Consider the following 27609-nt stretch of genomic DNA (forward strand, 5'->3'; position numbering starts at 1 on the left):
CTATCATATATCTTCCTAGTTTAATTTCTGTTAGTACCAGCATTGGGTTATCAACTGCAGTTTCTCTTGCCTCGGTTGCCCGGCTGCTACTGATCTCTATAGATGCAGTACCGCGCAGCCCAGCAGATGCAGCTCTTTCCGACAGTTAGCACTTTTTACATTTGCTTGTTTCCCACGGCATGGTTCTCTGATTTTGTTATTGGTAGTGCCACTTATTTTCGTTAGTTATTTATTTTATTTAAATTACTATAAAATAAGTAAAATTTTTTATTTATACCTAATATATATATCAAGAGTTTTTAAATTTCGTTAGATATAGAGTTTACTTTTTATACATTGATAATAGAATTTTTTAATTTTACAATTGAGAAGAGATTGTCACGTATTTTTATTTTATTTTTAATTATATTTTAATGATGTGTTATTTTTATTAATTTTACTTGTATAATTTAAATTTTTTATTGAATGTAATAATATTTATACTTGATTCAAAATTTATTTAAGTAATCTAAAAGATATAGAATTTCATATTAAATTGTGAGCTATATTTTTTTCATGTCGTATAAATAAAATGTATAAATTTATTATAATTAGCAATAAATGAAAATTGTTCATTCATATTGTTGTTATTTGCCCCTACTATCAATTCAGTCCCTTTAATGAACCCACTTTTAAATATTTGTTTGTCACTAACTTCGAATTCTCGTCTCTCTTCAAGCCACGAATATTCCCCCTTTCCTCTCAAAATTCCTACTACAATCTTAACCGATCCTTTTCCATGCCCTAATTATTACACTAATAATACTATTTTCTTTTACTTTCTCGGTCCCCAAACAAAGTCAACAAGTCAGTCTGTCATTGTCAGAGCGCAGACGTGGCATTTCCTTTCAAGTGGGGTCCACACAGCTAAGAAACAAAAAGCCGACGTGCGCTTTAACCAATCAATCAAACCGCGGATCTGAGATCGACAACAATTAACCGTATTCCACAAAACACCTTGACGTCCGCCTTTTTTTTATATTTTATATTTTTCTTTCTTTATATAACAACCGACTCCGATATTTTCTTAATATCTTTCCTAGACCAATTAATTTTTTTGTGAATCAGAAGTTCCGTCTCTCTCTAACAATTTCCCATCTTTTCTCTCTCTAAAAATATCCAACCTTACGCTTTTAATTCTAATTTTTGTCTTAATAAATCGAAGAATCTGAAAGAACTTGATTTATAAGATTTTTTTTTTTAAATTTAGTTAAATTCAACTATGACTAATTCTAGAAACGGAGAATTTGTTGACGATCATGTGGATCTAAACGACGACGAAGTAATCGATTCATCTGGCTCATCGTCGTCAACCAACGGCGTTGTTGAGACCTCTACCGTTGGATCTGGAACAACATCGAGACAAAACGGTGAGACAAGGAACGGATTCGGACTCACGGAACGATTAACCGACACATTGGTAGAGGAAAACGACGGAGATTTGTTGCTTCAACAAAGCGATCGAGAAGATACGGTTCTACAATGGTTACAAACTTTAGATATGCATGTAATCGGCGCTTGTCGAACCGATGAAAGGTTAAAGCCTTTGTTGAAAGTCAACGTTTCAAACGGCGTCGCTGAGGATCGATTATTAGCTCATTTGAGTCAGGTATATTTTGTAATTTGGAATTTCAATTGATGTAAATATGATTCAAGTTTGTTTTTTCCTTTTATAAAAATTTTAATTTTATTTTATTTCTTGTATAAAATTTTCAGCACTTTGAGCCATCGGAAGTCGGTATGCTGGCGAGGTGTTTTTGCATACCTTTGGTTTCGATTCGAGCAGGGAAGATTAACAAACAAGGGACTCATTTTCACCCTACTTCTATAAGGTAATTGAAGTCTTATTGATATTGGAGTCTCTAATTTATCGTAGATTCATCTGCTTCGGATTTGCCTAGGTGCAATTATGTAATTGTCTTAGGATCGTTATATTCAGCTCTCTTTAGAAACTAAACATTTTGGGTTGATTCTCTCTTTTTTTTTTTTTTTTTTGTTTTACTTAAGTTTGGAATTATCAAATTAGATAGGTAATGCTTGGTTTGAAATAATAAAGACCCATTATGGGTATAGTTACAATTCTTGGATCCATACTTTATATTCATTAAGGGTGTCATTATAATTAACTCCTCTTTTATTTGGTCTTTCATACTCTTAAATTGCATATAGCTTTTTGGCAAATTACTTGGATTGGTACAACTCTTTTTTCTCCCTGCTGTCTTCATTTGGGAACTAAGATGATATTAATTGATTGTATTATGTCATACGGTAATGATTTCAATATCCTATGCAGGCAGTGGGTTTAAAAATATACATGATTTAGAAATGTTCTGGTCTTTCTCAGTATGTCACACGTTTACTACCTGTAAGTTTGTATGGCATGTATTTTCATGATTATATGTGCTTACGTTTGCAAGTGATGCATTTCTTTAAATTACACTGCTGCAATTGATAGTACTGACCCTTTATTTGATCTTTGGACTTGGTCATATTATTGAAGTGCCATTGTACTCTATCATTCTCGGATTATTTCTTAATTGTATTGACTTTTTATTCTATTTACTTTTTGATGCATGAACCCACGTAATGCTTATTACTTTATTATCTAAAGGCATTTTTGTTTAATTTGGCCTTGTGCCGAGTCGATATTTGATTGATTTTCATGATTTATTGGATTGCTGCATCTTTTCTGGTTGCATTTCAGCATGGTTTTCATAGCTTTTATTTTTAAAAAATCCTATATCTGGATCCTACATTATAAGTTTCTCAATAGTGCTTTGATTTAGCAACTACATTACTTGATTTCACATGTTGGAATCTTTCCTTTAGTACTAGGTTTATGCTACAATATTATTTGACTGGAAGGTGTATATTTAGTGGTTAATAGTTGGTAGGAATTGCAGGGTTCTATTTTAGTTTGTTGTTGGTCATCGTGTTCATGCTTCCAAATAAATATATCTTTTGACTTGTAGGTAAAGTGGGCGTATTCTATAATGATCTCTGAATTATGACGAAGTAAAGGTAGTTTCATCTCCTATATTATATAGTTTGCCGCTGCCTGTTTTGTGGATCTATAGGGTTGACATTCAATGAATCAATTATAAGTAGTATTGAGTGCTAATGACATTGTATGAATTATGGTATGCTGCTTTGTTAGTGTCAGTACTTTCCATTTTTGCTGTAAATTTTGTCGAAGTCTTAATTGTATATTTTCTGTGCAATTCTCTGTTATCTTGTGGTTATTCATTTGCTATATGATGCCATTCGTTGTTTTGATTGATGATTTTGTTTTATGGTCATGAATGATAAAATTCTGGAAAGGATTTGTGATGACCTCTTATAGCTGTTCAATTTGTCCATATTTGTGTAAAAATGTGTAAGAAGTATCACATGATGTAACCAGATTAGTTTTTAATTGCCGAATTCATAAAAACAATATGCTTGAAAAATATCTAAAATGTAAGGCTGGGTCTTTAGTTGACATTAAAGCATTGAGGAGAGCATCTTATTATTGGTGTAGTGAGTTCTTTCTAAGGAAAAAAAAGAACTAAATATTAACTTTTACATGGTTAATGCTTATGGCAGATAGTACTTTGTGAATCATACGTGATTCTTGAGATAGATAGAACTCAATTTCTATATGGATATGTTATTCAGACTTTTCTAGTTGCGGAGATAGTTATCCTTCTGCTTGCTGAAGACACAATGAACCAATTAACGTTAAGCTCTCAGCCTTCCCTGAACATCCATGATAACAGTCCTTGCCAAAACCTTTGTTCCTTTTTTTTTTGTTTAAATCCTATTTGGTTACCTGTAATTCAAATTTCCTTCAATCTTGTCTCCTTTCAGAATTTTCACTAGGGCTTTTTTTGGATGATATAAACTGTTGAATCTTACAGCTTGCTACTTGCAAGGTGTAATGTAATAGATTTGATATTTGTGCTTATAACTTGATTTTCTCTTATTGCTGTTTATACTTTATTTGTAATTTTCCTTTCTACTTTGTCTAAAATGTTTACCAAATCTTTTTGAATTTTTGCAGGGGAAATTTGAGTCTTACACTCTTGCCAACATCAGACTTGCGCCTTTCATTTGTTGGGGATGATGGTCTAACAGAGAGACTGTTTACCTTAAGTAGCAAACCTCAGTGTGCCGCTTTTTCCATTAATGAGATCCCAGCAGACAATTCTGGACGATCTTTCCTTGTGAAGACCCCAGATGGCAAAGTTTTTTACTATTGGTGCTCAGAGATGTCAAAGCTCTTGGGAATTGAATTGCTCTCAAAGGTATTTGTGGTTTTCTCATTAGTAACTGTCCTTGATGTGCATACCTACAAAAAATTAGAAATTTTGTAAAATTGTATTTTGTGTTTACACCAGTCTAGCATCACCTAGGCAATTGGTGCTACTCTTTAATACTCTCACTAGCAGATATGCAAATTGCTTTATCTGTCAAGCGATTTCTATCTAATATCATGTTCTTTCCATGACAGATGAAGGATTTAATCAAAAGAAAACCATCTATTGCTGAATTAACTGGAATCAGTGAGTCACGACTTGGCTGCTTTGCAACTCAGCTTCGTGCTTATCTTGTAGGATCAACAGTGAGTAATAGACAAGCAAGTTGTTTAGGTCGACCTTCAGCCAATACTGAACATGACACCATCGATGTGCACGGGGGACAATCTTCATCGACATCAAAATCTTTGCGATCTAGGCACTCTAGCAGTCAAGTACTCAAGGTCAATGCACTGTATCAAGGTAGCTTAAGTCCAAGATCAAGTTCTTTCAAGGAGGGTATGACGCGAAACTTGTCTTCCCTGAGGAGCACTGCCAGGGATAAGTTACGAAGGCGTGGAGATAACCATCTTTTAGTAACCGAGAGCCTTTCAATTGCTTCACCTATTACGAATGATTCCTCTAATTGCAACCAAGCTGAAAATGACAAGCTTCCAGACGTCAAGAGTTGTCCATTCACTCCTAACTTCCTGGAGTCAATCGGAAAACTTGCTGTTTCACCAACTCTAAGCTCTGTATCTCAAGTTTCCTCGTTGGGACCACCTCTCTTTTCTCCCTATTATTGTTGGTGTCCCCCAGGATCAACTCTACAACACCCAGCTGCCTCCGAACTTCCAACCTCATCAATTGAACCTCTTAAGCTGCCACCTCTTTCTTCAATATTACCAGTGAATGGTTCTTCGTGCTTGTTCAAACCAACATCCTCTCTTGATCTGGCTGATGTTCCTTCTCTGGATTTTCCAGCTTTTCCCCCAGAACCATTGGTCCGATTGCCAATGGCCAGTTCACACCAAATTCCAACCTTCACACCTTTGATTTGTGATCCCATTGTTCATATTCCAGTCATTGATGTTTGCTCTTCAGGACAAGGTTACTTGGTTAGTGCTGGTCCCGCTATTTCAACTACAATTCCTCCATTGCATCCAAAACTGGTGAACCCGTTATTACCCAATACTGATTCCGTGGTGGAAAAGGGTGCTAGAGAAACTCTTCGGCTGCTCATCAGTGGTTCAACACAGAGCAACCCTCCATTGATTGACGTATTGCCAGCAGTTCTGACCAATGCTGATGAGAGAAAAGGTATCCTTGTCGCCGGAAGTAGGGGTCTGTACAGTGGAACAAGAGACGTTAGCGCCATTCCTGATGGCATTGCCGCCACGAGTTTGGTTACATTTTCTTCTAGCTCCATGGTAGATGGCTTTATAAAACAATGTAGCAGCAGCAGCTCTGACAATCCCGATGCTAAGAAGCAGTTGGGATCAAGTGGTTTAGATGGATCTTGTTCAAACAGTAATGGAGCTAAACTTTCAGACTCGAAAGAAGCAGGAAATAGTGATTAAACAATTACATGTGTTTTATTTCCTCTGTAGATCTTTTTGTTCCTTAAAAATGAAAATTGTAGATAATATATCTGCAGTTTTATCATATTTTAATTGTAATTAGTTCCAATCCTTATCCATTGGGGGGATTTGTTCTCTGTAGTATTCCTTTTGCTTTTTAGTTTGATAGTAGTCAATGGTGAAACAAGGATTTGGTTATAAATAGATAAAATAAAAAGAAATCAGGAAAGGCTACAAACAATAACATTGCCGTGAAATCACCACTTTCAAGTAATAAAATCTCCCATACACCATGAAATTTTCGAACAACATTTAAAAAAGTAGTATATTATACCTGCCCATGAACATGGCCAGTTCGAAATCATTGTCACCTTCATTTGAAATTAAAGGTTTTCACGTCTCCAGCCTCGTAGGAGGGGGGGACCTAGGAGCAAATTGGATTATATATTTGAATTTGATGATAGATTCGCCAGCCAGATTTGCTTTTACTATATATTTATATATGGAAAGTTGAATAGAGACGGCATCTTCTGAGATCTATAATGGCAGACCAACATCAAAAGCAACCCTGTTCAGGGAGTCATGGAAACCAAGCATAATGGATTGGTGAAAGAGATGGCAATGTCTAATTGCATTATAGATAACATCAAAATGCTTTTTCGATTATACTCAGATTTCGAATAATGAAAAATTTTGCACAAATTAATAGCTATAAATCTATGAATTTATAATTTTTTATTTAAAATTATCAAAATTTAAATCTTAATAATTCAAATTTAAAATATAATATTTTACCAATGAATCATACGATTGTTGAGATTAAGGTTAATAACGGATCGAGACGGGATGGATTTTTGCTCGCCCTGAACTTAACCCGACGTTGTATTTATCAAATTTGAACATAACCCGAAATTTTTTTTTATTTTTTTTATATCCGACCCAATTCGATATTGTATAAACCGTACCCAATCAACCCGAATTGAAATTAATAAAATATTATTTTTAAATATAAAATATTATTTTTAAAATATAAATATTTAATTATATAATTATATAAATAAATAATTTAAAATTTAATTTTTATATAAATATCGCGTCAAGTTGAATCGGGTTTGTCTAAAATTTAAACCTGACCAAACTCTAATTTTTTTTTAGTAATACTCGACTTAACATAACTCAAAACTCAATTTAAAAAAAAAAAAAATCAATCTTATAAAATCAAATTGGATCGAAACCGTCAAAGATGGATTAAATTTTTGAACCTAATTAAAATTATATATAAAACATAGTTTAATGATGGGGCAGAATAACACCAATAGTAGTCCATTATCTTTGGAAACCACTTCCATGAAATGACTTTAAACATTGAGTCTTTAAGATATTGGACAAGAAAAGGAATAGCAAAAGAAAAGTTTATTCTTACTGAGTACTGTTCGGTAGCTTGATTGGTGGGTATTGTTGGCCCTGGCAAAACTTTATGCCTTAATAAAGCCTAAAGTTAATCTCCTTTGCTCACTTCTCTTATTGGATACTTTTTTTTTTTTGGCTACAAAATCTCAAAATCCCAACCACTCTAATGAATGCCTCTATTAAGCTCAATTGGCAAATCCCAAAGCCAAAGCCATGGGAGGGTTTTTTTGCTTTTCTTAGTAAATAACCTATCTTTCCTACATTTTATTTATTGAAATAGAAAAGAAAATTCTATGGGTAAATTTGATATCAATAAGAAGAAATGTGAAGACAATTATCAATGACAATTTAGTTAATTATGCATTATGAAACACAACCATAAAACTTTGATTCTCTGCTTTTGGCAATGAAAATTTCCCTACCAAGACTTTGAGATATATATTTCAAATTGAGATGAGGATGAAGATTGAGGACAATGAGAGAACACTGATTCAATCATATATTATATGACTGTGTGATTCACCACGACGAAGGAAACGAGAAAAAAAGTGCCATTTTGGCTATCTTAGCCACATGCCTATATTTTGTCCATGTTGTAACACAGTCTAACCTATCTAATCTATTGTTGTCAAGTTAGGTGTTAAACAGAATGGTTACATTTGCAAGGAAATACTTAAATGAAATTTTTTAAGTGAAATTCGTAAAATTTTTTATTATAAATGATTAAATAAAAATTAAATTAATATATTAAAAAATTTTATTATATAAATTAAGAGTGTAAAATTTTAAAAAAATTTAATAAATTTTGATATATATTGTTAGATAGATCTTTTTAATAAAAATATTGATAGAATTTTTATTATTAAATAAGTATCAATCAAATTTAAATTATAAATAATATTGTTAATATTTTTTATATATTATTGTTCTTTCAATTAAACTCTATCAATCTATCGATTAAAATTATTAAATTTTTAATTAAATCATTTAAAAAAAAACTTCACAAATTTTATTTAAAAAACTTTATATAAGTTTTATCCTACATTTGCAAAGGGTTAAGCTACTTATTATTAAGCAAAGTTATATAATATTTAAGTACTATTATATGTATGCAAGTCTTCAAATGAGATTTCAACTATTAAAATTTAAGATTTTATTTTTAAAATTTTGAGTTAAAATCTTAAAACGATTAAAATAAAACTCACAAGACATACAATTAAATGATAATGGATTATCGTTAATTCGTTACAATAATATATATTTATGGTTTTTCAATGGCATTTCACTTAAAACACCATCAATTTCCATGTTATATTGAATACGTGAGCGGTATTTTCTACACAAATACCATTAAATTGTTAAATTAGCAATACTTGTCAAGTATTATTGAAAATAAATTTTAAATAAAAAATTATATTCAACAAAAAAAAATCAATTAGTTAAAATCGTTGGCCTGCTATCTTTTTTTGGATTTGATTTTTTATTATTTTTAATACAACTTTAATTATTATTTAAATAATAATTTTCCTAATTTATAAATAAATTCTTAAATTTAAATGGTTCAAATGACTATATTAAAAATAATAAATTAAAATGTTAATAAATTGAAACCTTATCTAGGGTTGTTAATCCAACTCAAATTCGCTCGATTCTAATCCTATTTGATTTTATAAGAAATTTTTTTTTTTTAACAATTAAGTTTTGGATTGGAATTTTTACAAATAAAAAAGTCATGATCAAGTTTTAAATAAACTTGACTTGGTATATATATATATATATATAATTTTTTATTTATATTTAAAAGTAATATTTTATTAGTTTTAAATTGAATTGAATTAATTACATTTTATCCTAAAACAAATTAAATCAAATAAAAAATAATATTTTAATATCAATTTAAATATTTATCATAAAAAATCAAATTAAATTCGAAACAAGAAAAATCTGCTTTAAAACCGTTGGATGTCATCTCTAACCCTAACATCATTTTTAATATCTTGAATACACAATGTTAAGACAAAGTATCAATCTAAAACAAAAGTTTGTCCGGCTTGAACATCTAGTCAAGCCGCAAGAAATGCAGGCCAAAAAAAAAAAAACAGGGGAATCAAATTGAAACCATACAGCTAAGCGTAATTGATTGATTGATTGATTGAAAGACAAGATGTTTGAAGTGAAATTTAAGATAACAAAAGAGGTTAAAATGTCTTAATTTACGTTAAAAACAACGAAATCTGAGGGACCATGTTGTTTTCAAAGTGGACAACCAACTTGTCCATGTGAACCCCCCCGCCCTCCCCCCCGATTATTTTTGGTCTATAACTTGACCATTTGCAGCAAAGGGAACTCAAGCAAATTGTCTTGGTACATTGCATTAAAAATGTATCCAACTATGCATTTCACTTCCATAAATTTCAAGAAAGTGGTTGATTATTCATAAATTATACTCCTTTCGTCTCAAATTATTTAAATATTATTAATTTTAATAAAATTTTAAAAAATAACTTTAATATAAAATTAAAATTTTATAATTTTTAACTTCAAAAATTAAAAAAAATCATAAAAATAATTTTAAATATAAAAAAATAAGAATTTTAGATGTTCAAAAAATAAAATATAATATAATTTTAAACATTTCAAAAATTTTTGATAAAAAATAGAGAATAAAAGTTTTAAAATTTAAAATGATTACATATTCATGAGTTTGTAATATTTTATTTTTGTCCGTAATCTTTAAAACTCAACTAAATTTATTATTTTTTAAATTTGTTTTGAATTTTTCTTTTTGTTAATTGCTATTAAAATGTTATATAATTTAACATCTCAACATCGAGTTACATCCATATAAATGTTCACACGACAAAAAAAAAAGGACTTGCATGAGTTTTGATGTGGCATTTTTCATTGAATCTTTAATACTAGTTGACACAATAGATGAATTAGACACATTTTTACAAAATCATTAATCCAAAAATTAAGCTTTAAATATAGCAAATGATAATAAAATATTACAAAAAAATCATAAATAATTGATGCATTTTATATTTATTGCGAGTAATTAATCTCATTTCCATCATCAAATTGAACTTTTGATTTATTTCACAGATTTTTTTTATATTTTTATGCATAATTTTTTTCTTGACAATCTTGTTAATAATCAAGATCAATAGATAATTGTCAACACCAAATGTTAATAATCAATCTTGCTGACAATTTTCTTCACAATCCTAAACCCTAACACCAAATGTGAAAAGTAAAAAACAAAAAGAAAAAAAGGTTGATTATTGATGATGATAATTATATCCTTGATCAATGGATATTAACTGTTATCAAGCACAAGTATGGACTAACAATGGAAAGATAATAATAACTTCTTTGAATTAAAATTTTTCCCTTTTTGACCAAACAAAAAGTATAAAAAAAATGCTTACAAATCATGTCATCTTTAAATATATTAAATTCATATAAATAAATCAATAATCCCACTGTTTTTGGATTTTTTTGGCCTCAAAAGTCACAAAAAAAACTTCAAAAATGGTTCTCAAAGTAGTTTACAATGTGAGAAACATGAGAGAATTAAATAGAAATTAATTATGAGCAATAATATACAATATATTGTATTAAAAAAAATAATATTGAGAGATCTCATCAAATGAAATGTTTGTGACATATATTTCCAAAATTTTCTATCTTTATAATAAATATAAAAACCCAAATAGTCAATGTAGTTATCATTACATGTCACTAATAGTGTATATAATAAATTATAGTGGTATAAATAATAACTATAGGGATGTACTACTTAGTGTATAAGCCATCATCCTCTCCCATTATTTTTCTTTTTAGTCCCTATGGGATCTTATTATTATACTCTTTGAAATTATATATGGATAATCAATTTATAAAAGTCCATAGTGATATGTTAAAAGAATGTTAAATTTTTAATTTAGCAAATAAATTTTAAATTTTGATGATTTTTTATATAATTTTTTTTTCAAAAATAAATATATAATGTATATATGTATGTAAGGGTCTTTGAGAATTATAAAGTTGCAAATGGCAATCAAAGTTTGTGGGCTAAATATTATTAGAATATAGAAGTAGACTTTTGGGGATGATTTGTTCTTATAAATTAAATTCCCAATTGTTAGGCTAGAAACCATAATCCTATCGGATTCTTTAGTAGATCATAGCAAGTGGCAAGTCAAATAAAAAATTATAGAATTAGTCAAGTGAATGAATATTTAAATTTGTATTGCTATTAATGCCAAAAAAATTTATATGAATGAAAAACAAACCCCAATTTGACAAAAGATATGTTAATTTAGACATACATGATTCTTATATAATATTGGTATATCAAGGATTTTAAGAGTTCATTCTCTCTTTTTAGTACATTCAAGATTGATATTTGGCCAAAAAAAAAAACTTTGAATTTTATTATTTTATTTAGATAAATTCTTATATTTTTATTATTTTCAAATAAATCATTAAACTTTATGTTTTATCCAAATAAACCCTTAACTATTAATTTGTACATAAATAAACACTTAACATAAACCGAAATTTTGTTTGAAAAAAGGATTTATTTAGATGCAAATAAAAAAAATTAAGAGTTTATTTGAGTATAATAAAAATATAAGAGTTTTATTTAAGAATAGTAAAGAAGTTTGAGTGTTTTTTTAGTATTTTAAACTTGACATTTGTTTATTAGCATTTATAATTTCAAATAAGTTGGGTGAGTAATTAATTTTAATTTTTTTATTTGTTAAAATAATATTTACATACACCTAAAATTTCAAAATGAATAAGGTTTCTTTAATTTTTTCACCCTATTATATATTTAACTATAAATTATATTATCTACATACAATCTAATTTTTGTATTTAAAATTAAAAATTGAATTATAATCACAGCATAATATTTTATTAAGATGACATTAAGGCAAAAATAAGTAAGATATATATATATAAATAAAATAAAAATATAAAATAAGGTAATAATTTTTTTTTTAATTTTAGCAAAATTTATTGACAAATCGATATCAATAATTAATTTTGGCATTTTATAAGAAAGTAAAGTCAATTTCATCAAGTTGCAGCCTTTACAGGTGTTTTTGGCCCAAATTATAATATGCCAAAACGATCATCCAATTACAGAGAAACACGTGTAAAATGACTGCCTCGCACTGTGATTTTAACAATACTCGTCATAGAACCTCGAATCTCGGCGGCCACGTCACGATAGCGTTTAATTCTGACTTTTTTGCGCCCACAACATTGTTTGCGTTCCAACTGTCATATGATATAGACAAACCGCCTTCAATTAGTTTATGCCACGTGTCTTTCACTTGATACAAATATTTTTATATAATATTTAAATAAAAAAAAATAAATCCAAATAAAATAAAATATTTTATTAAATAAAAGAGTTATTTTTTAAAACTTCACATCGAAATTTAGGAATTAATAAATGTGTTTTTTTCATCAAATTGAGTTTTTATTTTTTCAATATATGTCTCTATTTTTAATTTTATTGATAAAATTTTTAAATTCCATAAATAATCGATCATACTTGAATTTCCAACTTTTGATAAAAAAATTGGATTTTGACAATAAAATAAACTGGTTTATTTTAATAAATTAGTGATTATCAATTTAATTAATTTTAATTTGATGTACTAAAATTGATACTATATATTGTGTAGTAATTCTATTTTAAAATTAAGATATATAATAAAATTTTAAATATATTTATATATATTTTAAAAAATTATTTATAATAAAAATAAAATTTAAATTTTACATTCAACCAATTTGACTAACATTTGAAGTTTATGATATTAAATTAATATGTATGCCAATTTTTACAAAATTAATTTACAAAAGAAAAAGGTTCTAGATTATAGGTGATGCAAGGGTCCACTAAAAAAATGGTCGCTAAATTTCTCGTTCATTTCATTTAATATTGCCACAATTTTTGCCTTTTCATTATTATCAGTTTCCTAAAGTCTCTTTCGTATTTGAACTTCTTGATTTGATTTGATGGTGACACCTTTTAGGTTTATACTTTGTTAGTTGTCTATGGAAGAATTGAAAGTAAAAGTATTAATAAAAAATTTGGGAAAAATAATCTAGAGATACCCATTAAAATTTTAAATATGTTTTATTTTATATATATATATATATATACACACACACCAATGCCTCATTTGTATAAAAATATTACCAAGAAAATCTGATATTTCTTGTCTTTTTTTTTTTTTGTCTGTGTGTTTTTTTGAGATGTCTTAAAATTATATTTTTTTAACATTTAAAATTCTTTTTTTATATTTTACAATTAATTTTTATGATTTTTTTTATTTTTTATATTAAAAATAAAAAAATTTAATTTTATAAAAAAAAATTTTAATATTAAATAAATTAAAATTAAAATTTTTTAAAACATTATAAAAATCAATATATGACAAATATATTTGAGACGGATGGAATATTTAAAAAAAATTTATAATCAAAATACAATAAATAAGAAATAAAAATGAAAGATTGCTAGATGTGTTAGCACCTCTTTGATATTTTCTCCTTTCCATAAGGTGGGTTATATATATATATATATAATATTGAATAAATTATCGATGAAATCGATCAATTTGCATAAACAAATAAAAGGATTTGTAAGCATTGAGTAGACATCTTTATCTTGAAAAGGAAAGAAACTGTTTTTATAACATTAAATAAATTATTAATGAAATTGATCAAAATATGAGATACCATCTTTGCTCCACTTTGCTATAATTATTTCTTTAATTAATTAAAAAATTTTCAAAATAGTTGTGATTTTGTAAACAATTGTCCCTTATTATATTTATTGATATATGACCAATAATAATTTAATTGGTTCGTATAAAAACAAATTATATTCAAAGAGTATAAAATTTAGATATCAGTACTTATAACTCGTTTTTTTATTCATAAATTATGATATCATTTGTAAAAAAAAAAATTATTAACTTTGTTATTTTGTTTAGATAAACACTTAATTTTTATTTTTATTGCATTCAAATAATTTTTTATTTTTTAATTTGTATCTAAATAAGTCTTTATTTTAAAAAAATAATAAATTTATGTTAAGGGTTTATTTAAGTACATATTAAAAGTTAATGCCTTAATTGAATACAAATTAAAGGTTAATAATTTATTTCAGAGCAAATTAAAGATAAATGGTTTATATCGGTATTATAAAAAGTATGAGGATTTATCTAAATAAAATGATAAAATTCAAGGACTTCTTTTGTTATTTTAACCAAAAATACTAATTTTAATGAGATATTTCAAATGTCAATTTGTATGGTGGATACAATCAATACCAATTATAGTTATTTTTGGCTAGTTGCATTCAATTTAAGAATAAGGGTAATTAATTTTATCACCAAAGTTTTTATAATTTCGTAAGAAAGTTAGAAATGTGAGATTTAAATCCCTCTCTTCCTTATAATTACTTATATGTAAAAAAATAAATAAATAAAGCATTTTATGCTATCATCAATGAGTAAGGTCATATTGTCAATCAACTTATCACTTTTGTTCTAATTAATTAATAAATACCAAATTTTAAAAAACTAACTCAAGATATGGTAATGTCTACTTTACATATTCTTATTACTTTTCAAATTTCAATAGTTTTATTATTATTTTTAGTATAAGATTTAATTCATATTGTTTTATTTACGATTTATTTTATCCATATAAATCCATCTAAAACTAAAAGCCACTAATTGATTGAAAAATATATGGTTCAAATACAAAAGACAAAGGGAATACATTCTTGAGATCATGTTTTGGCAAAATAAAATAAACATAAAGTTGTTTGGACAATAAAAAAAAGATACCCATTACAAAAGAGATACTAAAAAGCATAAGTAATTGCTTGCTTTTCATTTCATGGAATAGTTAAAAAAAAAGAAGAGGTAGAATGAATAGCTGCCTTTGTATTTCTTTTCTTTTTTTTTTTGTTCTTTTTTTAAACTCTTTTGCTGCATTTTACAAAAGAAAAATAAATCTTAGTAAATATTTTGCTTTATTATTAGTTGTTTTGAAAAGAAAAAAAAAAAAACTTGATACTTATTGCAAAACCTACATGCGATCAAAGTTAAAATTCTGGTTTTAATTTTTTATGAATTGAAAAAAAATCGAATTCGAACAAAAATAATAGGATGAGTAATATTTTTTATATAATATAAATAAATATTTAAATATCAAATCATTTTTTTTTTTTGCTTATATGTTTTTATTTTGAGTTTAAAGCAATTGTTAAGCTTTTTTTTAATTCAAAAATAAATAATTCTAATATTTTTTGAATAAAAATATATACTTAATGCATTTATACCATTTAATCAAATACTAGAATCATGCTAGATAATTTTATTATTAAAAATTTGTATAACTTAATTATATATTTTCTCTTAAATAACAACAATCTTAGAATGTTTTTAATACACCGTTACAAAATGGGTTTAGTTTAAGTCATAAAATTAAAATAAAATTTGGACAAAAATTTAAGAATCGGAGTCATTAACAAAATTATAAAAATGTTTTAAAATTTTCTAACATTGGCTTTTTTTTATTGTTGAATAATTTGATTATTTTAATTATAATATGATGATATGATAAATAATAAAAAAATTTAAAAATTTTACGTAAAAATTATATATATTTGATAAAAATATTTTATATTTAATTTATAAATTTAAATTATAATATAACAAAATTTGCATTTTATATGTAATAAAAATAAAATACAAAAAACAAAAAAGATTCGATTGTACTAAAAGATGCCATTATCTAGCTGACACATCCCACCCAAATTTATTATTTTTAAATCCAAATTTACCCTCCATTTATGATTCACTCAACAAAATTTTATTTTATTAGTTTTCTTTTTTTTTTTCTTTTTTAAATTTTAGAGCCACATAATCAGCTGAATGGCCTGTCTGATCTCATAATTTTGTTCTCAACCGCTCGATCTTCTTTGTCCAATCAATCTTCACCGTCCATTTCTACTCCTCTCTTTTATCTACTGAATTGTTTTCTCTGCTGTGTCCTCACTTTTCTGTGTGCTCCCTCAACTCTCTTCTTCTTCCCCTCTTTTAGGACCATGCCTTCTCAACCCGACCCATGTCTGACCCGATTCGTTTATCCCTGGCCGAGCTCCGTTGTGTTTCAGATCATGCCACCGTTTCCTTTCTTCTACTTCAGTGAAAAATAAAAGAAAAAAACGTTTCTGGCTTCTTATTTTCTTCTCCAAATCGCTCTTTTTATTTATTTATTTTATCCTTCGTTTAGCTTAAAAAAAAAAGGAAATTCGATTTGATTTATTGGATGGAGGAAAATGATAACAAGTTGAGCAAACCGATGACGTCACAAACCGGTATGTCCGACGTCGTTTTAGGCTGCGTGATGCTGTACATAGACGACCCGAAAGACCGCGACGCCGTTTCGCTAGTTTGCCGACGTTGGTACGAGCTCGACGCGTTGACACGTAAGCACATAACGATCGCGCTCTGTTACACGACGAGTCCTGATCGGTTGCGACGGCGGTTCCAACACTTAGAGTCTTTGAAATTAAAAGGAAAACCTAGGGCGGCGATGTTTAACTTGATACCTGAAGATTGGGGAGGATACGTGACGCCGTGGGTGAATGAAATAGCGGAGAATTTCAATTGCTTGAAATCTGTGCATTTTAGAAGGATGATTGTTAAAGATTCGGATCTGGCGGTTTTGGCTAGGTCTAGAGGGAAGGTTTTGCAGGTTTTAAAGCTTGATAAATGCTCTGGTTTTTCTACTGATGGTCTCTTGCACGTTGGCCGCTTGTGCCGGTAATTTCTTTTTAATTTTAGTGTAATTTATTTATTTTTTTTTTTGTTTCTTTGTGAAAATTTTAATCTTGGGTAGTGTTAATTTCGCTTGTAAAGTGCGACGAAGTTTGTTCTTTAATTCGATATATGTGAAATGAATAAGCTTGATAGTGTTAAGTTGAGCGTTTATGATGACATATGGCTTGAACTGAGTGGAATAGAGTAAAAAGGATTGATTTAGTTACTTCCAGCTTACTTGGGTGTCAAAGTTTAGTTGAGTTGACTTGAGTTAGGTTGAGTTGAACTGGAGGAAATATTGGCTTGGTTTTTGTTTCTTGGGAAAGAACGGAAGTGATCATGTTTCATGAAACCTGTATTTCTTTTTGTATCTATATTACTTGCTTAGATGCAAGCTCAATGTCTTCTATTTGTAAATGTTCAATTGTTTTGAAGTTTAGCTGAATCTTTCTTTTTCTCAGCCTGTAAGTATTGCATTTATAGATGTGGCAATTGCTTTAAACATTACTGTTGTATTTGAGATAACAGCAGTGCTTAAAAGTTGCATGAATTTTATTGGGTCGAATCTTGAAACTTTAGGAGGTAGTGACTGATCAAGTCAGGGAAGGAGCAATGGTGGAAATTTGGTTTGGTTTTATGCTGCTTGAAGTTGCATAGAGTATTGCCATACCATGTCAAGGAGCTTTTGTGATGTTGCAGTAAGGCACTCTGGTATAAATGACAGGATACTGATAGCATTTGCTGAGTTTTTGCTTGATTGACCCATTAATGGTTCATTTATAAATGCATGTGCTGTGGTCCATCTGGAGATATTTAGACTTGAGATTTCATGCAGTAAAAAAGGTTTCTTAGCTATTTAATAACCTTAGATGAATCAGCAAAGTGCATATAATTGCTGAATAGGCCATTCAAAAGAAGTAAAGAAAAACGGTTCGCTGGTTAGGCTATTGATGTAATATTAGTAGTTACCAACATAGATACTCTGGAAGCATTTCTATTCTAACTTTATGTAATCTCATCATTTTTGCCTTAGGACATAGGTTTACTTCTTTTATTTTCCATTTACCATTAGTGCGCGCATACATGAGGTTTTTCCTGAGGTTGCCAATTAGTTGTTTATTTTCACTTTGATAGTCATGTGATTTACTTCCATACTTTTAGTACATGACTTGTTTGTTTTTTCCGTGTGGATATATCTGGCATCACGTTGTCTGTGCATTGAAAATACAAATTTGTATTGACTGAAGTTCAAGGAGCAGCAGTGTTCAATATTCTTGCTGTATGGCTTATGCTTGTTCATGACATTTTTCATGCTTAGAGGGATTATACATGTTCTTTTTCACAATTTGCAGCTATAGAGTACCAGTCTGTTTGAATGTTTGTTTTGGAGCCCTGCTGGATAGTCTGTTAATTATGCCTTTCTATTCCTAGGTTATGACTTGTATCTTTATATGTTTCCTCAGGCAATTAAAAACCTTGTTCCTGGAAGAGAGCTCAATTATTGAGAAAGATGGTCAGTGGCTTCATGAGATTGCTTTAAATAACTCGGTTCTTGAGACTTTAAACTTTTACATGACGGATCTTGTCAAAGTGAGTTTTGAAGACCTTGAACTTATTGCGAAAAATGGTCGTAACTTGGTCTCTGTGAAAATTAACGATTGTGAAATTTTGGATCTCGTTGGTTTCTTTCGTGCTGCTTCTGTTTTAGAAGAATTTTGTGGTGGTTCTTTCAATGAGCAACCAGACAAGTACACTGCTGTAGCATTCCCCACTAGGTTATGCCGTTTGGGTTTAACATACATGGGGAAGAATGAAATGCCAATTGTGTTTCCTTTTGCATCATTGCTTAAAAAGTTGGATCTTCTCTATGCATTACTTGACACAGAAGATCACTGCTTGTTAATTCAAAGATGCCCAAACTTGGAAGTTCTCGAGGTAGAATCCTAAAACCATTGTTTGTCTTAATTTGCATCTCTTATCTTGTTATTTTTTGGTCTGGCATCCAAGTGAACTTTTTGGTTTGTTTATAAAGTTAGCATTTTATTGTTTAATTGTTTAACTTTTTTCTTTTTTGAAATGTTTCTTAAAATATGGCCCATTATTAAGACACTTTTGACTTTGCCTTCCAGTTTGAGCTTTAACATAGTAGTATGTTGTTGAATGTCAGCATTTTTTGTGTGGTAAATTTTATCTGGCATTGATATTTCGGAAGTTGAATGTACCAAATGGTCAAAAGAGGTCATGGAAATTTTTGGATAATGCAAAATGCTAAGATGCTGAGGAATTATAGAAAAGACAGTCTGTTATTATTCATTCTAATCTTTAATCGGGTCTTATTAAATGTGTTTGCTGGATGGACAGACAAGGAATGTTATAGGAGATAGAGGATTAGAAGTTCTTGCTCGAAGTTGTAAGAGACTAAAGAGGCTTAGAATTGAGCGAGGTGCTGATGAGCAGGAAATGGAGGATGAAGAAGGTGTGGTTTCACAAAGAGGATTAATGGCTTTAGCTCAGGGATGCCTTGAATTGGAATACTTGGCTGTTTATGTATCTGATATCACCAATGCATCGTTGGAACACATTGGAACACACTCAAAAAATCTCTGTGATTTTCGTCTAGTCTTGCTTGATCGAGAAGAAAGGATAACAGATTTGCCTCTTGACTATGGAGTCCGGGCTTTATTGAGGGGCTGTGAAAAGCTTAGAAGATTTGCTCTGTATCTCCGACCTGGTGGTTTGACTGATGTGGGTCTCGGATATATTGGGCAATATAGTCCGAAGGTCAGATGGATGCTTCTGGGTTATGTTGGGGAGACTGATGCTGGGCTTTTGGAGTTCTCTAAGGGATGCCCTAGCTTGCAGAAACTAGAAATGAGAGGTTGTTGCTTCAGTGAGCATGCTCTAGCAGTTTCTGTGACGCAATTAACTTCTTTGAGGTACTTGTGGGTGCAAGGATATAGATCAACACGATCAGGTCATGATCTGTTAGCAATGGCTCGTCCATTTTGGAATATTGAGATAATTCCTGCTAGACAAACAGTTATGACTGATCAGGCTGGAGAGGCTGTTATGGTTGAGCATCCAGCTCATATACTTGCCTATTACTCCCTAGCTGGTCCAAGAAAAGATTTTCCAGATACTGTTATTCCTTTGGACCATTTGCTTTTGGAGTAGAGCTGTAAATATGACCACTTTCCGATTATCCATTTTTCCCATCCACGTCCTGTTTATAAAGTTTATGTACCTGTATTTTTCCCTTTTGGTTAGATGGTTTCGATTTGATATTTGATTTTCGATTTTATTTCTAGACTTGGTCATGTAATAAGATTTCGATTTCCTCTGTAATTTTGAAAGCACTTTGCAGTCTTACACGGTTGTCGGGCTACTGTTTTGTCCCTTGTCCATGGAAGTGTGGCTTAAGTTTTAAGCCTTACTGATTTTTATATTGATTCTGCCGAATGAATCTTAACCGAAACTTTTGATAGTGGCGGACATTGGAAATGATCAATTTTAAGTGCTTTTGTTTTTGTGATAGATGGAACTGTTATTGCATAAAAATCCATTATGACACCGATCTTTATTCTTGCAGAGGATTTGTTGGCTTGGAATTTTTTAATAAAATGGTGGAATAATTGAAAAGGTTTTTCAAATGAATTTGCCTGTGAAAGATGCCATCAAAATTGGATTTCAATTTTCATATGATGTTTCTAGTGGCATCAAAGAATTGAAGCTTTGCTGTGAGGAGCCAAATGAGTAAAATTAAAGGGTACTGCTTGGTGGCTGAAGTAAGAGATCTGTATTGCATGATATTGAACCCTGAAAATTCCAGGGCTATTCTCCCTCTCTTTCCTGTCATTTTCCTCCCTTCCACAAGGTAGAAAAGTATCAAATCCTAGAGATAAAAGATCTGTTTCAAACGATTGCATCAGCAGCAGCCCTAGGAGTAAAAATGGGGTTTGTAATTCTGATCAGCACTCGCACATTTTAGCTGCTGTTATCTGGTCTATTCTTTTGGACCCATAACTTTTTAATATGCTGACAGTTTAGGGCTGACTCTGGGTCATATTAGCTTCAGTTTTAGGACCCATTTCAGAGATTTCAGTTTCTAGTGTAGAAATGTTTTCGGAAAATTACTTCAGAAAGTTGAAGGAATTCCTTTATGACCCAAATATGAAGCCCTCCTTTTGCTTGGTGTCTTGAGGCAAGAATCAACCTGCAAGTGATTACTGAAATCATTATAAATAGACTACAACTAGAGTTTACTTAACAGTTAAATGAACCTGTTTGAACATATTAAGGCCTATGGAGAACACTGCCATCTTCTTTCTGGTTTCTGTTCCCTAGTGATCCAATGTTCTGATTCTGGTCTCCCTTCATCCAATTTGATGTTCTTACCAAGAAGTAGCTGGTTGCTTCCATGATGCTGCAAACTGAAAGGAAATTATATTTCATGAATCTACATTTACATTTCAGTCGGTAGATATCTCATGTTTTTCAATTTGCAGTCATTTGTCCCTTCAAAGTTCAAATACAAGTTCCAATGGAACAAACAGATTATGGAAACTTGGGGGAAGATATTGAGCCCATTATACACCAAGTTTCTCAAGATCATACACATCCTTGAGAGAATCTCCACAAGATCAAGGAATAAATGCACACCCAAGAAATCGAATTATGCACTAAACCCGATCAGGTTTGAGTTCCATCGAATTTAAGAGGATTAAATCCCTTATATGCTGAAAGTCATGTCTGAAAATTTCAATCACATGCTGCAGATGACAATGTTATCTACAAAAAAGCATGTATTTGACTGGTGACTCTTTGCTGTTAGCATTCTGCATTTATGGATAGTTCAAAGCAGAGTTCATCAGAACTGGATTTCATCAGCAGCAAGTGCTCAAAAGTACAAAAATTGAGATTAATATGACTTGAATATTGTAAAATCTCTAATAAAAAATCTCCAGGAAGAGAACATTGAGATATCAAGGGCTCTAGGAATTGTTTATATATTTATCCACTGTAAATCATTATTTGACGACAATTACAACAAAAAGGAATCATAATTGGGGCCCTAACATGATAAAAGGTAGGCGATTTCACATGAATATAAAGGTCAATTCCAATGAACCAAAGCAACCAACCAACCAAACCAATGGTTATGTTCCATTTTCTGGTATCAACCAAAGCAATGTGTTAAGAAACCCTATAAAGTAATTTAGAGTTCTGAGTCCTGTCCTTTTTTATAATTTTTTCGAAAAGTGGTTATGTTCCCCTTAAAAGACCAAACACATCTTACGTGGTATGGTAGGTTGCGGTATAAACAATTTGAATGCCATTTCTAAGGCAAAAGTTTATAATTCGCTTGGATGACTTAAGAGTACATTTGGAAGCGCAATGGAGATTAAAGTGGCACCCCTTCCGATCTCGTTGAGTGAATTCAATGTCAAAACGACACTTCAACACAGTGAGAACTCCTTTTCCACCGTGATTTCAAATGCAACCTTAATTGATCTAATGCAATGAAATGGCAACAAAGAAGCCAAAGTCATTTCTCTTACATTGCCCTGCTGTCTTACATCAAGACTGTATTAACTTTCATAGCATCTTCTAAAACTACGCCAAGCCATGAAATATATAAACAAAATTTTGTATCTAGTGATAATATCAACACAACTTTATCATATTGTTTGAGATCTGACGACAAAAAGTTGAGAAACCAAGATCAACCTTAAATAAAGTAGGCCAGTCTGTGAAATATATCAAGTTGCCCCTCTTAGAAAAATATAATATAAAGTAGTTAGTTTTTGTCCATTTCTGAGAAAAAAAAAGTTGGAAAAAACAATCATGTTGATCATGTTTGCATTGTAGTGTAGCTTTTGGAACCTTAAATTTGTGTGGCTTAGAAAATGATAGATATACATGCAAAAGTGACATGGGTAGGGCAGTAGGCCAGCAGCAATAAGGGTAGCAATGGTGCGGGGTAGATCCCACAGTTGTAATTGAAAAGAAAACAAATGCAGTGACAATTTTTTTTCATATGTGGAATGCCTATTTGCCTACCGATGAAGATAGAGTGATCATCATCATCAACCATTTCATTTCATTAAGATCCCACTAAAGCATCTAAAGAGTAGAATTCCCAGCATTTTTTTATACTGTTGACAGGAGTTCTAGTAAATCTTGGAATCAGGAAGATATGGATATCGATTGAGTTTAGGCTCTCAGGGTAAATTAAGAATCAAATCCAAAGATGCTATATTCTTTTTATTTTTATCTTTTTAAAATATTCGTATTAGATACATATATAATGTAAGTGGTTATGAAACTCTTACTCTTCAAATATATAGAAAAACTTAGAAAAATTGAGCATACTCGTGTCGAAAACATACTTATATCTAATATTAACCAGAGTCCAAATAACATAACACAAAGATGCACATATTTGGTATGTTAACCCATTTGCCCAACAAGAGTATTTAATAAAGGTGATTCTTTTTTTCATATTTTCCATACTATTCTTTCTTTGTCTTGGAGCATGTTTTGCACTGTTAAGGGAGTAGCTGTTCCTATTCTTGGTTTGTATCAATCTATATTGGCAAAGAGATGATATTTTTAACAACCCTTTTTCAAAACATGATTTATGGACTGTATTCTCAGATTTTCATGATCTGATGAACCATAATATTTTGTCAGATTCTTATCAGAAGATTAACTGCCGTTTTTCTAGGAATGGATTGTAAGCAGGATACTGCCAAAGGGTTGAAAGTTACAGTTGCTTCATTTCCAGGGTCATATGGCATAAACTTAAACACGTAAAGTAGTAAATGAGCAGAGCTCCAACCAATAAGAAAAAAAAAAAAGTAAAATCATATTCTTTCCTGTACCCATAAGAAAAAAAAAAAGAGAAGAAACATATTCTCTCAAGGTGAAGGTATAGGTCAACATTTGATTCAGCCTAATTTTTTTTTTATTTGGGACTATCAGGATTTGAATCTGATTATTAAAATTAAAAGTCTAACATTTTATCAACAAATTACGCAACTGTTGGTTGATTCTGCCTTAATTTCAAAGCTAGATTTTCTTTTCCTTTCAAACATGGTTACAACAAGCCAAAATACAAGCACAGTTAGATTCTTTTTTTGGTTCTCAAGTAAACATATGAACCACAAAAAGGCATGATTCCTCCAGAGACCGGTAAAAGAAGCTATTATGCTGATGAATCAGTCTTGCCACCATTGACAAAGGGGTCGGCAGAAAGAGAAACATCAAAGAAGAAAGGCAAAATTGGATTGGACTAAAATAAAGATGATCAGCAAAAAAAAAAAAAAAGGAAAATGTAAACCACATCGCGCCTTTCTATATTCTATGGCAGATTGAAGCATGTGATGCTCAATTAAGTGGAATGCATACTCAGCTTCGACTAAGTGGTGGCAATCAAGCTTGGTCAACTTGGCCTTATTGGATTCGTAAAGGTGAAAATGGCGGAAAGCGTCCTAACAGAAAGTAAGCAATCAGACACTGGGGAATTTTCAAAAGAGTGCCAAGTGAGTCAGCCAATTAGGCCACATCACTGAATGACATGGCAGCGTGTTCGAAACCATTAGGAAAACTATTATAGGTGTAAAAAGTAGCACAAGGTTTCTTCGGATCAATCCTAGACAAATGCAGCAAATTTTAATATCTCAGTAACAAATCATTGATTTTGCCTCGTACAGACCCGGTAATGCCATTGTCTTTTGATTCTTGGTCTCACAAGGTCCAGTTCAGCTATGGACAAAGTGTCATAATCATCCAACAAGGCTTTTAGCCTGCATCAGGATGGAAAATAAAGCTAATGGAGAATCCAGCACTTGGACAAATGTTTGTCTGGCAAATAAATGCTAAAATAATAAGGGCCTGAGATGATTTTTGTTTCATTCACACTCCCAACAGCCCTTTACAGTTTTGACACTGGTGTTTAAGCCATACATGATTCCACCATTGTGTAATAAGCAAAACCATTTTATCTGTCACAGGAGATGATAAAAAAGAGCAGTTTGCAAAACCCTTCTCAACATTATTAGATTTGAAATTGAAACGCTGAGTACAACAGAAAAGAGAAAACAATTGCCTTATATATCCATGCATTTCATATCCTGTGTAAGGGTTTAGAACAATAAGCTTTGGGGTTTGATATGAGCTCTATGATAAGCACTACCATATAGATTTTGCCCCTGAAGTCTTAGGCCACTTGAAGCCGTCTGGTATTGAGAAGATGTAAACCAGTTCCCGTGAGTTGAATTGAAGGCCGTAGCTGATTAGTCAAAGGGGTGATTCCAATTATGGCCCACTTTTTGCATGCTGGCCAGCTTTTGCTGCAATGCAAGCAAATTAGACTGATTTACTAAAGGCGGCTTATGGTTGCCTGAAAAAGATGTATTGGTGAGATTGACAGTTGTGATGTCATGGATGCTTGGTCGCTTCTTATCTTTCCCTCCTGAAAGCTGCCTCTGATAGTATTTTTGAGCATGGCTTGCAACTTGAGTTGGAGTCTTAGAAACCACAAAATTTCTGGAGATATTTCTCCAGTCCCCTTTACCATACTTTAGAAGTCCCATCAGAAACCGCCTATATGCCATGATCAAAATAACCATGGTTAGAACCAGAACAGAAAACACCTAAGTTTCAGGTTAGACAATAAAGAAAAATATAACTACAAAGTTATATTGAACCGCCTAGCTGTCATGATAAAAAAAACCATGGTTAGAACTAGAACGGAAAACACCCAAGTTTTAGGTTAGACAATAAAGAAAAATATTAACTACAAAGTTATATTGAATTATCAATTGAACTACTAAGAATTGAATGAATTTTGATATGGAAAACCAAAACATTGAAATTTACTACCCAGTTAATATGAATTTTATAAAAAATTGACAATGCAATGCACAGGTAAAACTTACTTGCAGGATAAAAAAACCTGATGAAAGGAAAAGATCAAAGCAAAAATTATACTTCCATTCATACTTTTACCACAAATCAAAAGCTCTAAAACTTTCATCAAAGTTTTTAAAATCATCACCAACAAAAAATAAGGTTTTTGAAGGAAAATTACCTGTGTTCTTCTTCTGTCCATGGCACTCCTTTCTTCCTCTCCTGATCAGGACCTCTAGCCCCAGTGGACCTCTTCCTATACGTATCAAAATCACGATTATCAACCAATTCTAATGTAAAAGATGAGCTAAGATAACCAGGTATTGGAACTCGGCCTGCTTCTATATCGAAAACATCTTCTTCCAATTCCCTATACTGTTTAATCACATCCGCAACAGTTTTTCCTGGTATCATTGCAGCTATCCTTTTCCATCTATCAGGAATATCTTCACCATATATTGCTAAAGCACTCTCAAATCTTTTGTTTTCTTCTTTAGTCCAATATGTGTTGTTGTTGCTGTTGCTTTCTTGATCAAACCAATCCGAATTTGACATAATAGAAGTTGCAAACAAAGTTTCCAGACAAATTCTGAAAACAAAGAGAAAGCAATTTTTTACCTTGAAAAAAAAAGTTTTTGGTAATTGAAAGAAGTATGAAGCCAAGGAGGAGAGGGTACTAAATGAAGCCAGAAAGTAAAGAGATTTAGATGCTTGTGAGAGCATTAATATGGGAAGCAATTACTTGGGAATCAAGAGTCAATCTTCTTTTTTCAACAGCATTATTGAAGAATCTAAAAAGACAATCTTTTTAAGTATCAAGAGAATCTAGGAAAATCTGGGTTTCCTTTTTATCTTTGCTTTATTTATATATGACAATTAAACAAGCTGAACTCTTTAAGAATTGTAAACAACCCAAGCTTGGAACTTAAGAGTTTATCCTAAAAACAAGGCAATAAAGAGCAGGATGATGAAATATAGTGGACAGAGACCAGACCCAATTAAGTAAAAAAAACATGAAAAGATTATTATTTGGATAATTAAACTGAGAGAAAATAGTGGGAAAAAAACTGGTTTTCTTTGTTTGCTTTGCTTTGAAAAATGAAACAGACAAAAATGAATTTGATCAAAGGGAAATGTAGAAGAGAATTGGCTTTAAGCTTTAATTGTTTGGGAATGTAGATGAATTCAATGAGACAAGAGTTGGTACAGAGAAAACGAAGCTAAGAAAGATGGCTTGCTAGGATTGGATTCAAGTGCAAATTTTCCTTATTTTTTAACTTTTCTAAACCTATGGTTTTTTCTATGGAGTAATAGTTTCTTTGAATTTTATTTAATTTTATTTTTGGGTTCAAAGGTTTGATGCAGTGAAACTGGATCAACCATAAAAATATTTTTTAAATTTTTATCAAATTTATATACTATTTTTATTGATTTTACTTTTTATTTTTTTGTTCCATTAAAATTATCAGCTAAAATTTTGTACAAAGGTGTAATGATAATCTGGAAAAGGAGATAGAA

At 30.6% G+C, this 27609-nt stretch overlaps 3 protein-coding genes across 4 annotated transcripts; 2 read left to right on the forward strand and 1 right to left on the reverse strand.

Moving 5' to 3' along the window:
- The first annotated feature begins 952 nt into the window (after window positions 1–952).
- Window positions 953–6040, forward strand: LOC111310150 (uncharacterized). The gene is made up of 4 exons (XM_022909310.2): window positions 953–1648; window positions 1756–1871; window positions 4082–4325; window positions 4532–6040. Exons 1-4 carry the CDS (start codon window positions 1262–1264, stop codon window positions 5894–5896), a joined length of 2112 nt encoding a protein of 703 aa, XP_022765045.1. The 5' UTR covers window positions 953–1261; the 3' UTR covers window positions 5897–6040.
- Window positions 6041–16409: 10369 nt separating this feature from the next.
- On the forward strand, window positions 16410–20662 carry LOC111310151 (coronatine-insensitive protein 1-like). Of its 2 annotated transcripts, none has more exons than XM_022909311.2 (3): window positions 16410–17181; window positions 18642–19113; window positions 19540–20662. In XM_022909311.2, exons 1-3 carry the CDS (start codon window positions 16685–16687, stop codon window positions 20350–20352), a joined length of 1782 nt encoding a protein of 593 aa, XP_022765046.2. In that variant the 5' UTR covers window positions 16410–16684; the 3' UTR covers window positions 20353–20662. The 2 variants fall into 2 exon arrangements, with proteins under 2 accessions (XP_022765046.2, XP_022765048.1); XM_022909313.2 differs by having other exon boundaries at window positions 18642–18768.
- A 4551-nt stretch (window positions 20663–25213) lies between these two features.
- On the reverse strand, window positions 25214–27329 carry LOC111309750 (transcription factor DIVARICATA-like). Its single transcript, XM_022908756.2, has 2 exons — window positions 26273–27329; window positions 25214–25785 (listed from the first exon to the last, which is right to left on the reverse strand). Exons 1-2 carry the CDS (start codon window positions 26812–26814, stop codon window positions 25476–25478), a joined length of 852 nt encoding a protein of 283 aa, XP_022764491.1. The 5' UTR covers window positions 26815–27329; the 3' UTR covers window positions 25214–25475.
- Between the last annotated feature and the right edge of the window lie 280 nt (window positions 27330–27609).

This window comes from Durio zibethinus, chromosome 19 (assembly GCF_047325235.1).
Source record: "Durio zibethinus cultivar Kanyao isolate XHJ-2024 chromosome 19, ASM4732523v1, whole genome shotgun sequence".
NCBI classification, from domain to species: domain Eukaryota; kingdom Viridiplantae; phylum Streptophyta; class Magnoliopsida; order Malvales; family Malvaceae; genus Durio; species Durio zibethinus.